The 15,559-nt window shown below is 38.0% G+C and overlaps 1 protein-coding gene across 3 annotated transcripts in view; it reads right to left on the bottom strand.

The window, feature by feature from the left end:
* The window catches only part of rhbdl1 (rhomboid, veinlet-like 1), a 28,297-nt gene that overhangs the window by 8,943 nt on the left and 3,795 nt on the right, over window positions 1–15,559 (bottom strand). Inside the window, exons 1-5 of one of the 3 annotated variants that reach the window (XM_084102868.1) lie at window positions 14,968–15,528; window positions 5,980–6,138; window positions 3,108–3,332; window positions 1,657–1,805; window positions 721–833 (exon numbers count right to left, since the gene is read on the bottom strand). In XM_084102868.1, coding sequence (XP_083958994.1) covers window positions 721–833; window positions 1,657–1,805; window positions 3,108–3,332; window positions 5,980–6,138; window positions 14,968–15,006 — 685 coding nt within the window. In that variant the 5' untranslated portion in view covers window positions 15,007–15,528. Of the gene's footprint in view, window positions 1–720; window positions 834–1,656; window positions 1,806–3,107; window positions 3,333–5,979; window positions 6,139–10,389; window positions 10,494–14,967; window positions 15,529–15,559 lie in introns of those variants that run through there. The other 2 variants (XM_084102870.1, XM_084102869.1) reach the window with 2 other exon arrangements.

The raw sequence follows: 15,559 nt of genomic DNA, 5'->3' as shown, positions 1-15,559 counted from the left end.
ATTTATTTGAATTGAATCGGAATTTTATTTAATTAAATTAATATTTTAATATGTAACAAAATATGTAATTTTATTCATATTTAAAAAAATAAAATGTAATAAACATTCATTTATAGAATTTACAAGGTCAATACTATTTATATTATTGCTTTATTTTAATTTATTTTATATAAAGTTTATAATAAAGTTAATAAAAATACATTTTAATTTAATAGGATTTTATTTAGTGTGTGTGTATATGTAAGCCTAATCATACACACTTGCCCTGAAGACCTTTAATTAATTGGTTTGGGTGTGTTTAATTAGGGTTGGATTAAAACTCTGTAGGACGCGTGTGTGTGTGTGTGTGTGTGTGTGTGTCTGTCTGTCTGTCTGTCTGTGTGTGTGTGTGTGTGTGTGTGTGTGTGTGTGTGTGTGTGTGTGTGTGTGTGTGTGTGTGTCTGTCTGTCTGTCTGTCTGTGTGTTTGTGTGTGTGTGTGTGTGTGTGTGGCTGTGTGTGTGTGTGTGTGTGTCTGTGTGTTTGTGTGTGTGTGTGTGTGTGTGTGTGTGTGTGTGTGTGTGTGTGTGTAAATAATTCACAGATTATTGATTAGGTCATTGCCCACTGGTGACATGTCCATCATAAATATGAGCACATTCTCCTGGTGAACTTGTCACAGTGCAAGGACAGCAAGAATTATGCGGACACACACACACACACACACACACACACTAACTCACCAGCGACGACTCCTGCCATATACAGCAGACTGATCCTCAGGATCCCATGAACCATCTCCAGAGGAACTCCAATCATAAGCTGGAGAAGAGCGTTGAAGCCCAACTGCTCTAACCTGCACAGACACACATCCAGAACGAGAGACATCAGCTGTTCTGGACGGCTAAACACAGACTGAGGAACACATGAGATTCTCATCAGCCTCAGAACAAAGTCAACTTTTGTCTCTCATCTTTTAAAAACCTTTCTAAGTTCCCCTGGAATACCTGACAGAACTGATCCTGCTGAGCAATCAGAAGAGCACTTCACATCTACTTCAACAGTGTCATTTTTCTTCATTAGAAAGAGAGATTTGTGATGAAATTTCTTTACTTTACAAACATATGTTATGCTCTACAATATGTTTCTTGCATTAACGCAAACTGCATGTGGTGCATTTAAAGTAAACATGAATGTGAAATAGGGTTCACACTCACAGCCCATTTTACTTTTGTATTTCTCAGTTTAAAAAAAAGATATTCTTAGCGAATAATGTGGGCGGGAGCCGCGGGACCTAATTTAATCCATTAGGAATTCATTGCATGGTAAAAAAGTATCTCAATATGACATGATTGGAGGAGATGGGTTGAACAATGGTTTTCATGACATCAGTTGATAAGTAAAATCATTTCAGAGGTGGAACATTTTGATAAAAGATGACAAAGACACACTGTTTTCTTTAAAATAAAGTGCACAATAAGACCAGAAACAAAGTATTTCACATTTGAGTTCATGTTGAAATGTAAAGCTTGTAAAACTCAAATAAACAGATTCTAAACATGGATAAACAGTTTATCCAAGGAACAGTTTCCAGTTGCATAATACAGCTGATACTCATTTATCTATAAACGGAGATCTAAACACTAGTTTGGGAGGAGTTTGTTCATCCGTCTACTTACCCAACATGCATGAACATGTAGCTGAAGAACCTCCAGATCTGCGCGCGGTGTCCGGGATGATACACCAGCGGACTCTTCATGAAATCCGGCTGGTAGGTTTGCAACACCCATTTATTGAGCATCACACCGTAACACATGAACACTATGATCTGGAACACACAAACACACAGACGTTCAACAGTCTTGACCCTGTGAATGATGACATTTATTGAGCATTTAGACAAAATACTCAAATAAATCTTTAAAATGTTTGCATGTGTTCTATGATGTTGAGAATCATATTTGATACAGTACATCAGGGCTTTTATGGCTCTTTAAGTATGATATAGGAGAATATGGAGATCACACTCGAGGAAAAACACCTTAGTTTTATTTAAAATATGCAGTTTAGTGCAGTTGTTATTTGCATTGCCAAAAAGTAAGATGAAATTCTGATTGCTTATAATATAAATCAATGATTGAATCAGACTACTTGTATAAAATGCATATGAGATTATATTTACATGCTTAGTTTTATGATCAAAGCTCTTTAGTGGAGGGGGGAGGGGGGGGGGGGTAAAACATATAATACAATGCAATACAATTATGATTGAGAGATGAACAAATAAACATTCCTAAAAAGATCATATTTGATACATCTTGTCATTTATTATGATAAAACAAAACAAAAAAAGATGTATAATCAAGTAAACCTAAGCTGCTTCAGGCCAGTAAGTGTTCATCTTGAAATAATACAAAGATATTAAAGCTATTATGTTTGTAAAGATTTCACAGTAAAAAAGACAATAACTATAAAACCCGAAGGGGGACGTTTTTAAAATGATGCCTTTTATTTGCTTAAAAAAGTATGAACTATCAATCAGATGACAGAAGGCATGAAAAGTTTTGATCATCTTGATAATTTAGAAATTAGTTTAGTTTAAAAAAATAAGGTTCCAATTACAACCTTTGGTTACACTTTATTTTACGGTGTCATTGTTACAGTGTAATTATATATTTAAGTACTGAGTAATATTAATTAAGTGCATGTACTTAATATAGAGTTAGGGTAGGATTAGGGTTTGGTTGAGGGTTAGTTGCATGTAATTATGCATAATTAACTGTTAATACTATTGTAAGTACATGTAACATATGTAACAAGGACACTGTAAAATAAAGTGTTAGAAAGCTTGTGATGTAGTTACATTGTATTTACACAAATAAGTACTGAGTAATATTACTTTACTACATGTACTTACTATAGAGTTATGGTTAGGGTTTGGTTTAGTTGTATATGCATAATTTACTGTTATTACTATAAGTACATGTAACTACGTCCCCTCTAGTTCTTTAGAAAACCTACAGACTGGTGTATTAAAGAACGAAGAAACAAATGAGCTGATCTGATGAACCTATAATGCAACCTGAAGTAGAAAGAGCCTTTAAGCAGCTCAAGAGTTCAGTGAGTGTACCTGTACTATGGTAATGATGGCCATGAACACAGGGGGGGGGCAGATTCTGTTCTGATGGAAGTACCACCGGCGGTCCGTCTCACATGGCAGAATCTCATAGGCCACATAGCGCACAAAGCGCTTGTACACGCCCAGCCCCGTCTCATCCAATAGGATCTCTCGCTGCAGTGTGCGACGCCCATTTGCAATGGCTCTGCGAAAACTACTGGAGCGCTTGCTGTTCAGCTGAGAGAGACAGAGCGAAGAGCTGTAATATCTACAGAATGGCTTGCTTAACATATGTACATCTGTTACAACATTTCATGGCGCACACTTCATTAAATCATTAAATGAGAATGTTTACATAAAAACATAAACTTAAACAAAACTTTTAAATATATTGATAACCTCAAATGCATCAACAGTAGACAACTTATCAAAGTGTCCTCTCCAGTGTTATACCAGCTAACACAAGCCTCCATCAGGGCAACACATGGCACTTAAAAATGCTATAAACATTAACTAAATAACAGTGTATACAATACCCTAATAGGCAAAACTAACAACAAAGCTTTTTTTTTTAATTAAAATGTAAACAAACTTGATGAACCTTTCAAGGATTCTGGCAATGCGCCCTACATTAAGTATAAGGTATTAAAAGGTATAAATAAAAAACATGCATTAAATAATGTCATTTTATTCTATATTTAATATTTTTTATATATTTTAAAATATAACTATTAATTCATTAATTTATATATATTTTATATCTAAAATATTATTTGATTATTTCTTGTACTGTCTTTTAAAATAAATACTTTTTCACCACGTATGATATGATGACTTACGGTTGGGTTAATCAATTAAATTTAGAATTTTAATCGGAATTTTCCAAATATAAAATTTCTAACATTTTTTACATTGTATTTATGTGTGATTGTGTATATACAGTCTTAAACAGACCTCACAATAGCCACATTTTAATATTTAATTGTTAAAAACAGTATTTACAATTACTGTATTTACAATTAATATATATATTATGTACTTTCTTTTAAAATATATCACCAAATATTTTTCACCAAATATGATAGCTTGCAGTTAATCAATTAAATTGAGCATTTTAATATCTGAATTTTCCAATTATAAAATTCTAGTGTATTTCCTTGTGATATATAATATATACAGACACTTTAACAGACCTCACAACAGCCACACACACACACACACACACACACACACACACACACACACACACACACACACACAATCAGAGACATGACCAGTTTAATACTGTGACTTTCTTACAGATTACTCCATGTATGCAGGATTTCTCACACTCTCTTCTTTCTTTTCCCTGTTTCCTTCATCTCCCTCATGCCCCAGATTTACACTTCACCCAAATCCTTTTAAATTCATTGCTTTCTCTCCGGCTCAGTCTCAGTCTCTCTTCCTGTAGAACATGGTTTTAAATCAACGTATGTCTTGAATTCCAGCAACAGAAAAGTGCCATGCATCTTCGTATCATATTTCTGAATGAGTCTAGCTAGATCACCAAAACTGTCAACACAGAGCACCGCAGTCATGTGTGTGTATGTGTGTGTGTGTGTGTGTGTGTGTGTGTGTGTGTGTGTGTATTAAAAGAGCCTGCGGCAAAATTGATTCAACTGTCTGTGCCAGAGTGAAAACACTTACGCCCCCTCGTATCAAGAGTGAGGGAGTGAACAAGGTCCTGAGAGGAACACAGTTGGGTTTGTAAAGGAAGCACGTGGAGGTTCAGCAATTACAGAGCTGAGACCTGCAGTCTATTACTGACTGTGAGAGCTTTTCATTCATGAACACACACACACACACACACACACACACACACACACACACACACACACACACACACACACACACACACACGCAAACGGCATTCATCTGCTCTAGGTCTCATAGAAATAACGTGACAATCAAATATCACACTCGATATTTGTGCATCAGAGAATCCATATGGTTGCATGAGCTCACACAAACACTCTGCAATGTGCATGTATGTGCAAATGTGTTTCTAAACTAGCACTAAACTAGCTAAATCGATACTAAAGTGCTAATTCGATCACTAGTTAAATGACTTCCAATACACAACACTGATATATAATAGATAGATATAATAATATCTAATATATATATATATATATATTACCATTCAAAGTTTTGGGGTCAGTAAGATTTTAATTATTTTTAATGGTAATTTTTTCCCACAAGGATGCATTAAATTGATAAATAAATTCAAAAGCAAGAGTAAAGACATTTATAATGTTACAAAAGATTTAAATTTTAAATAAATGCTGTTCATTGAACTTTCTATTCATCAAAGAATCCTGAAAAAATGTATCACTGTTTCCACTAAAATCTGAAGCAGCACAACTGTTTTCAACATTGATAATAATAATAAAAAATGTTTCTTAATCATATTAGAATGATTTCTGACGGATCATGTGACACTGAAGACTGGAGTAATGATCCTGAAAATTCAGCTTTGATCACAGGAGTAAATTACAGTATAAAACATATTCAATAGAAAACAGTTATTTTAAATCAAAATAATATTTCACAATTATTCTGTTTTTAATGTAGTATTACTGATTAACTAAATGCAGCCTTGGTGAGCATAAGAGACTTCTTTCAAAAACATTAAAAAAATATTTTAAAACACTTTTATATGGTACTGAAGCTCAGAAAACAAAGCAGAACATTTGTGGATATCTAGTTTATGTGTGACTCTTGCATGACTCAAAATGAGTGCAGTCCATATCCGCAGTGCATGCTTATAATGCACACAGTAACACAACTGTGTTTCTCAGCAGACATATCCAAAAATCCTGGAAGTTGCATGTGTGCGTCTCACCAGTTCTATGAGCTCCTGGTAGCAGACGTGTCCGTGTTCGTTGCTCTGTACCAGCGCCAGCAGCATCTCCAGTTTACTGGGGTCCAGCTGTAACTCATGGTGCTCAGCTAGACTGGTGAAGTTTTCCACTGCTATGAAACCAGTCTGCTCTGGGTCCAGCTGAACACCAACAGAAAGAGAGAAGCGGCACATGATTAGTTTATACGCATGCACATACAGTAAACATTCAGGACTACCATGCACAAAATAAACGTAAAATGCTCCATGTGCTTTGCATTTGCTTTATATTTGTTATACAAAAACCATGTGATCAAATTGTAACAGTATGATTCAACATTACACTAAGGCATAACTGGAATGACTCCCAGTGGGTGAGCAATGAAATCTTTTTGCAGTACATGGGTGAATCTGAGATGGATAAACATACAGAACGCTCTCAACAGAATAACAGCAAGATGTCTTTATAGTGCATCAAACTGTTTGAGCAAGAAAAAGAGAAAATCCTGTTTTCCATGATATGACCTCTTTAACATGGATACACACACGGTTTGTTCGAGCAACTGCGGTTGTGACTCAAACGAAGTCATTCTGCACAATTCATCTGTCAGCTACACACACAAACACACACAGTCGAAGATTCTGTAACCATTACCGTGTGAGTGTGTGTGTGTGTGTGTAACTATCAGCCTGAAGCTTTTCCCTAACAGATCCAAGCAGGAAAGACAACCCAGGAGAACACAAACACGGCTATTTACTCTGAATTACTTCTGTATGCTATATTTAAATTTCAGAAGACAGATGGGGTAAAGATGTGGTAAGAGGAAAAGGAAGGGGAGGAAGAAAGGGAACACGGTAAGAAGAGAAAGGAAGGAGCCTAGGAAATTTAAGGAAAGCAATGGAGGAAAATTATGGAAGGAAGGAAGGAAGGAAGGAAGGAAGGAAGGAAGAAAGAAAGAAAGAAAGAAAGAAAGAAAGAAAGAAAGAAAGAAAGAAAGAAAGAAAGAAAGAAAGAAAGAAAGAAAGAAAGAAAGAAAGAAAGAAAGAAAGAAAAGGAAAATGTGAGTAAATTAAAGGAAGGGATGGAAGAAAAGGGCGGAAGGACGGATGGACAGACAAATGGATGTAAGGAATGATGGAAGTAAGAAAAGAAGGAAAGAAAGGTAGGAAAATCAGGAATAAAATAAAGAAAAGATAAGGAAAAGGAAAAAAGGAATGAAAGTCGGAAAGAATGAAATGTGGGAAATGAGTAAATGAAAGGAAAGGGAAGGAAGAAAAGGGTGGAAGGACGGACTGATGGATGGAAAGAATGAAAGAAAAGAAGGAAAATTTGTGGATATTAAAAGAAAGAAAGAAAGTAAGGACAGAGGGAAATAAGGAAAGGAGGGAATAAAGTAAGGAAAGAATGAAAGGTAGTGAAAGGAGTAAGAAAGAAAAGAAAAAGAATGGAAATGAGGGGAAATTAAAGTAAAGGGAAGAAACAACGGACGGAAGGAAGAAATGAAAAAGGAAGGAAGGAAGAAATTGATAGAAAGATAGAAAGGAAGGAAAAGGGAGGAAAGGAAATTAATTTTAATGAGAGGAAATAAAAGAAATGAAGGGAGAAAATTATGGAAAGAAGGAAAGGAAGAACTGACAGATGGAAGGAAGAAATTAACAAATGAAAATAAGAAAAGAATAAGGAAAAAAGGGATGGAAAGTAAGAAGGGAAGGAAATGAAAGGAAGGAAGGGGAAGGAAGGAAGGGGAAGGAAATAAGGAAGGAAGGGAAGGGAGGGAGGGAGGGTGGAAGTAAGGAAAGAAAGAAAGAAAGAAAGAAAGAAAGAAAGAAAGAAAGAAAGAAAGAAAGAAAGAAAGAAAGAAAGAAAGAAAGAAAGAAAGAAAGAAAGAAGAAAGGAAGGGAAGAGAAGGAACAGAAAAAGAAAGAAAGAAAGACAGACAGACATGCAAACTAATAAGTCATCTGCTTGGCTGTAATGATGTAGACACAGACAGGAGAAAGAGGGAGAGTGAATGTGAGGGGTCTGTTTAATGAGAGGAGGATGAAGGATGGAGGGATGAGAGCAGCAGACACATGTGGAGAGAAGGATGGAAGTGAAAGAATCATTTAGTGAGGCGATTCAGCACATAGAGCCGCTGCCGTGTCACCATGGTTACAAATTACCAATGTCACCATGAGAAAGACTGACACTGTGTGTGTGTGTGTGTGTGTGTGTGTGTGTGTGTGTGTGTGTACACCGCCAGCGACTGATCTAGTTCTGTCACCTCACTCCACATGATCATGTACACAAATCACAAGCGTCACAACACACCACGTTACAACCACAGCTCTAGCATGTAAATACCATGATATCTGAACACAGTAATCACTGAAGTGTGTGTGAACAACATCTGTGTATTATTACAGCTGTGCCAAAATATCAGGCCAGTGTCCGGGGTCACGTCGCTGAGCTCAGTGCATCTGATGGCCTGGTCATTGATTACATGAGCGAGAACAAAGCCTGTCGTTCGGCTAAATGTGCTAAAAAGAGCCTTACTGTTGCCATGGTTTCTGATAATACACACCATATGGCTGAGCGCAGAAACATCTGAGCAATGATATGGTGTTAGTAGTAAAATATGTCAGCTTTCTCATTACAAATGATCTTAGTTTTACACTGTAACCCTTACAAAACAGCACCGGGGCGGTACCACGGTAAATATCATACTACTTTGATAAATACCATGGTTTGTGTATTTTGAAATAGAAATCTATTAGCAATTTAGATCGTTGGATCTGGAAATGAGATATATTGAGATCTCATTTTGAAACTCTAGAGGAGTCACTTTACGGGGGTGTTTTTCTCAGGAGAAACATCTGAGAACCAGGAGGTCAATTCAAGTTCTTTTCTTCTATCATTGCATCTGGTCATAGAGGAAGAGTCTTAGAGGACGAACCGCTGCTGTTTTATGCTAATATAATGCTAAATATGGTGCGGCAATCCAACTATCAACTGCCCTCTTTCTCTCCGAACAGCTGGTGCCAAAGAAAATACTGCTTACACACACACACACACACTCACAATATCACACACATACTCAGAATATCACACACATTCATTCATTCACTCACTCACTCACTCTCACACACACACACACACTCACAATATCACACACATACAGAATATCACACACACTCACCCACACACTCACCCACTCAAACTCACTTATACTCACTCACTCACTCACTCACTCACTCAAACTCACTTATACACACTCACTTACTCACTCACTCACTCACACACACACTCACTTACACACACACACACACAATCACAAACTTACTTACATACTCACTTACACACTTATTCACTCACACACACACACACACACTCTCACTCACACACATACGCACACACTGACTCAACTCACACACTGACTCACTCACACACACACACACTCACTCACTCACACTTACTCACAAAATCACTTATACACACTCACTCACTCACACACACACTCACTCACTCACACACACACTCTCTCACTCACTCGCTCACACAAACTCTCTCACTTGCACTCACAAACATACACACACACACACACACACCTTGACTTACTCACACACACACACACACACACACACCCACTCAAACTCACTTATACACACTCACTTACTCACTCACTCACACACTCACACAATCAAACTTATACATACTCACTCACTCACACACACACACACACACACACACACACACACACACACACTCTCACTCACACACATACACACACACTGACTCACTCACACACACACTCTCTCTCTCACTCACTCACTCACACATACACACACACAAACACACTGACTCACTCGCTCACACAAACTCTCTCACTTGCACTCACAAACATACACACACACACACCTTGACTCACTCACACACACACACACACACACGCACACACACACACACTCACTCACTCACTTACTCACTCACTCACTCACTCACTCGCATACACACTGACTCACTCACACACTCGCAAACAATGAGATTTTTACACCTTCTGAACAAAATGTCGACTGTGCAAAAGTTCCTGTCACGATGCTACGGTGTTGTGAGTGGTTGCCAGGGTGTTGCTATGCAGCTGCTAAAAATACTCATCGATGCGCTTTTCAGATTTCAGCTAATGATTTGATCATTTTTAATATGAAAATTAATGCGTAAAAGTGAACAAAAAAATAGTGTGAGCAAATATGTAGAATAGGAACATTATAGGATCCACAGTATAGGACAGACCACAGTCGTCGGTCACATGACAACATCATCTGCCGTTATACAGTCGGGCTCCAGAAGTAATAACTCATAATTAATTTTCTCTAGAGGGAAACTTAAGGTTAGTAACTAAAGTAATAGTAAGTATAAGCAATCGCGATGCTTACCTTCACAAGCACCACTAACTAAACTCCAGTCGGTGAGAGAAGACACTGCGTAATTCACTCATTTAGAGCTGTCTTCCATTAATTCAGTTTATCACACATTGCGTTGAGTGTGTGTGTGTGTGTATGTGTGTGTGAACTGTGTGCGTGTGCATTCGAGCCAGAAATAGTCTGAGCTCAGCACTGCTTCCTGCAGCAGAAAATAAAAAAAATCATAATAAACTGAAAGGTTAAGCATCTTGCCTTCACACAAACACACACACACACACACAGTGGCTGCAACACACTCACACCATATGTACACGAACACACACACACCCACACAACACAACAAAACAGTCAGGCATCGTATCCGTCTGAGAACACACTTACTGTACACACAAAATCAGAAGCACAGCACATGTGAAAACATATGAAACACACCCACACAATAACAACACACACACACATACACACTGAACTGATGACTGTGTGTCCCTCGTCCCCTGAAGGCAAAGATCAATTCTGCCCCTCCGACTGAATGATTGCCTTTCCTATCCATCAATCAACCTAATCTCACAGCATCAGCATAGATTAGACAGCAAAATCAAACACACACACATTCACATTCACACACACACACACTGATATTGCCTGATATAACTTCCAGCATCCTCAAATTATTGCTTTAGAAATACAGTGTGCATTTACAATTCATGTACAAACTCTTCTAAGTTTTATGAGAAAACACACTTATTATATGACTGATTATTTAGAAAGCATGGATATATGAAGTGGCCACAAGGGTTCTAAGATGGTTGCCGGGCGTTGCTACTGTGTTGAGAATGATTTTACACACCTTAGATTAACACTTATAATAAGGGGAGTGTTCATAACACTAACTCTAAGTATGTGCAACAATAGTAACCAATATCAATCACACATCAGTTACACTCTAAAATATTTTGAGCTGCTACATTGTTTGGTGGGTTAATGAATTAAAAAAATATTCAAATTATTATAATCATTATTAAGTAATTTGGAGAATGTATGAATGATGCATATTATTATTATTATTATGCATCATTCATACATTCTAAAAACTACTTATAATAATAATTATGTTTTTTGTTTTTATTCAATTATTCTATATTAAACTAATATATAAATATACACTCACCTAAAGGATTATTAGGAACACCTGTTCAATTTCACATTAATGCAATTATCTAATCGACCAATCACATGGCAGTTGCTTCAATGCATTTAGGGGTGTGGTCCTGGTCAAGACAATCTCCTGAACTCCAAACTGAATGTCAGAATGGGAAAGAAAGGTGATTTAAGCAATTTTGAGCGTGGCATGGTTGTTGGTGCCAGACGGGCCGGTCTGAGTATTTCACAATCTGCTCAGTTACTGGGATTTTCACGCACAACCATTTCTAGGGTTTACAAAGAATGGTGTGAAAAGGGAAAAACATCCAGTATGCGGCAGTCCTGTTGGCGAAAATGCCTTGTTGATGCTAGAGGTCAGAGGAGAATGGGCCGACTGATTCAAGCTGATAGAAGAGCAACTTTGACTGAAATAACCACTCGTTACAACCGAGGTATGCAGCAAAGCATTTGTGAAGCCACAACACGCACAACCTTGAGGCGGATGGGCTACAACAGCAGAAGACCCCACCGGGTACCACTCATCTCCACTACAAATAGGAAAAAGAGGCTACAATTTGCACGAGCTCACCAAAATTGGACAGTTGAAGACTGGAAAAATGTTGCCTGGTCTGATGAGTCTCGATTTCTGTTGAGACATTCAGATGGGAGAGTCAGAATTTGGCGTAAACAGAATGAGAACATGGATCCATCATGCCTTGTTACCACTGTGCAGGCTGGTGGTGGTGGTGTAATGGTGTGGGGGATGTTTTCTTGGCACACTTTAGGCCCCTTAGTGCCAATTGGGCATCGTTTAAATGCCACGGCCTACCTGAGCATTGTTTCTGACCATGTCCATCCCTTTATGACCACCATGTACCCATCCTCTGATGGCTACTTCCAGCAGGATAATGCACCATGTCACAAAGCTCGAATCATTTCAAATTGGTTTCTTGAACATGACAATGAGTTCACTGTACTAAAATGGCCCCGACAGTCACCAGATCTCAACCCAATAGAGCATCTTTGGGATGTGGTGGAACGGGAGCTTCATGCCCTGGATGTGCATCCCACAAATCTCCATCAACTGCAAGATGCTATCCTATCAATATGTAAATGTAAATAATTGTAAATAATTTAATTATAATTTAATAATTGTGTATGTACAGTATGTATGTACACACACATATTGTATATATATATATATATATACAAACCGTTATGTTAGATGTGATTAATAGCAATTAATAAATATATTAGTGCTGTCAAATTGATTAATTGCAATTTATATATATATATATATATATATATATATATATATACAGTATATCAATATTTACATACGTGTGTGTGTTGTATTATATTATGTATTATTTTAGGGAAATAATCAGTAAAGAGCAGAGAACTGATATCACTGCGGATGAATTATCAATGCAAAGCAGATATAAACCAAGACCAGAAAGCGTAACCTTTATTCACACTCCTTAAAGCCTTACATTTCTGTCAGAGGAGCTGCTTTTGCTCCTAAAACTAAACCAATTAGCATATACTCATGCATATGTATTCAAACAAGCTGTTGTCCGAATCCTGATGAATTTTGAGTGCAAAAATTGTGCTGCCAGGACTTGGAAAGAGTTTTCAAATGTTAGTTTTGCCAAGAAAACTCAGTGAGAAGAAGCACTTATCCAGCCCATCTGAACATTAACCGCTCTCACAGCAAACTCTGGAGAACTGTTCGTCAGAGCTCTTCCTGAAGCACTGTACAGTGTCACTGACCTCACTGTATTTCTTCTGTTCCTAGAGAGTAATGCATTCTGCAAGCTGGGAGGTCAGACTGACGGGATAAATAAGTCATGTTTTTGCACACAAACGGATTGTAACCTGCCAGGTGGTAAAAGAATAAAACAAAACAATGTGCGATCTTGTCATTTCGTGACTAAACATATTTTCATATTTCTTGGTGTCTGTTGCTTACACTAAATCTCTTGAAGTGCTCTGCTCTTTTCTGATCAATGGCGACTTCTTTTGAGTGTTTCAAGGTCTCCTCTTTGAGTTTCCCTCCTTTCACTGAAGGAGTTTTTCCTGTTCTTATCCAGTGGATGGACTGGACGTTTGTGAGCGCACGGCTACTCAAGAGACAATCTGTGTTATTAAAAGCATCAATGAAACTGAACTGAAATGTCAATATCAACATTAAAATGACCAATAGAGTTCAGTGCCACTTTTTCAGCGGCGTTGGTTCGGAAAGTATTTTTTCCATTCACTTCTCCCAGAAGTCTTCATTAAAAGCGTTATAAGCCAATAAGCAATGATGTAAATCATAATATATTTCAAATATTTCAGTATTTTGAGAGTATAGGGAGACGCAGTGCTTCATGAAAATGGGTTTTTGAGGCGTGTTGCTTGTTTGGTGGAATTTTCTGTACAGCATCATGGGTAATGTAGTTTTTCCACCATGAATTCTGCTGTTAAACATGATTTTCACACTGAGTTGAAACGATGGGGGCTGACGGCTTCAACAGAAATAAATAAATTTGATTTGAACAACCTTGTGGCTCACAGTAGGGCTGTTTTTAAAGGTTTATCATAAAAACAATCTATTTCCCTATGGAGAAAATGAAGTGTGTGAAGAATTTAACTGAAATGGGCTGAATTTAACAATCAATATTGTGAAAAGACATGATGAAGTTTAATTGAACTGATCTAAATGGAATCGAGTTGAGCAATCTATACTGTTAGAAGTGCTAACGAGTCAGACTGACCTAAGTGAACTGAACCGAATTAATCTGATCTGAAATTTCAAGTCACCAAAAAAAAAACCCACACACACACCCAAAAAGCTGCATCACCACATCCTTGGATTTAATATCTGCCAGTTGCAGCTTTGAAAATGATATAGGAACATATATCATATTGAAAAAATAAATACTTTAATTCAGCAAGGATGCATTAAATTGCTCAAAAGTAACAGTAATGACATGTATTATGTTAGAATGATTTCTAAAAGATCATGTGACACTGAAGACTGGAAAAATGATGCTGAAAATTCAGCTTTGATCACAGGAATAAATTACATTTTACGCTATATTTAAATAGAAAATGGTTATTTCAGCAGTATTTTTGATCAAATGAATGCAGATTTGGTGAGCTTAAGAGACTTCTTTCACATACATAAATAGCATCCATATAAGTGTAATTTCCATATATCAGCAGACACAGAACCAAGCGAGTGTCGAGCATCTTCAGGAGCAGTGCTGATGTCTAGTGTACTACTACCAGAGTAACAGCCACTGACTGAACATGAGGACCTCTCTCAGTCACACACACACACACTCCTGTACTCATTCATTCCAACTGTCCGTCTCGCTCCGTATCGGCCTAGAAACACATGCACACACATGCACATCGACGCACGGGAGGATGCAGTAACCATAGCAACCTGCTGCTGCTTACCTGCTCTTGTATGAGCTGAAACAGAGAGCTTCTATCCATATACTGGGCCCTGGTGCACACACAGCCACAAAAAGAAGGACATAGGGGGATTTCACACACAGAGACACGTCCACACACACACACGTTCGTCCGTCTGTGCGGCACGCCTCCCCAACGGGGACAGAGACCCCTTGCACACACTCTAGCGAGGGCCAGGGGTGTATCTGCAGGATTCCCTCCAGTGAGGTTTGGTCCAGCTTTGGTTGATCCCAGATGGGTTAAAATCCAAAGTCCCAGTCAGCATCCAGAACCCATAGATCTTTGTGACACTTTTGCACCCGCTTCCATCCAGCTAAAAAAAAAAAAAATCACCTTCAGCTTGCAGTCAATGCACTTTCTGTCCCTTTCCTTCCTCTACTCTACCCTTCCGTCCCTCTCCGCTCGCCCGTCTCGTTGTGCTCGTGTCGCCTTTACCTATGTAAATCTCTCCCTCTCTCGCCCTCTCTCTCCTCTGTCCTCCACAAAGACTGTACTACCTGAATACCAATGAAGGAGGGGAAGGAGGCGGCGGTCTGCGGCCAATCAGAGGCCAGGGGGGCGTGTCCAAAGAGCT

The sequence above is a fragment of the Abramis brama genome (genome assembly GCF_963993115.1).
Source record: "Abramis brama genome assembly, chromosome: 24".
Classification (NCBI taxonomy): Eukaryota; Metazoa; Chordata; class Actinopteri; order Cypriniformes; family Leuciscidae; genus Abramis; species Abramis brama.
The sequence above is the reverse complement of the archived record's forward strand: the minus strand, read 5'-3'. Positions and strand labels throughout refer to the sequence as shown.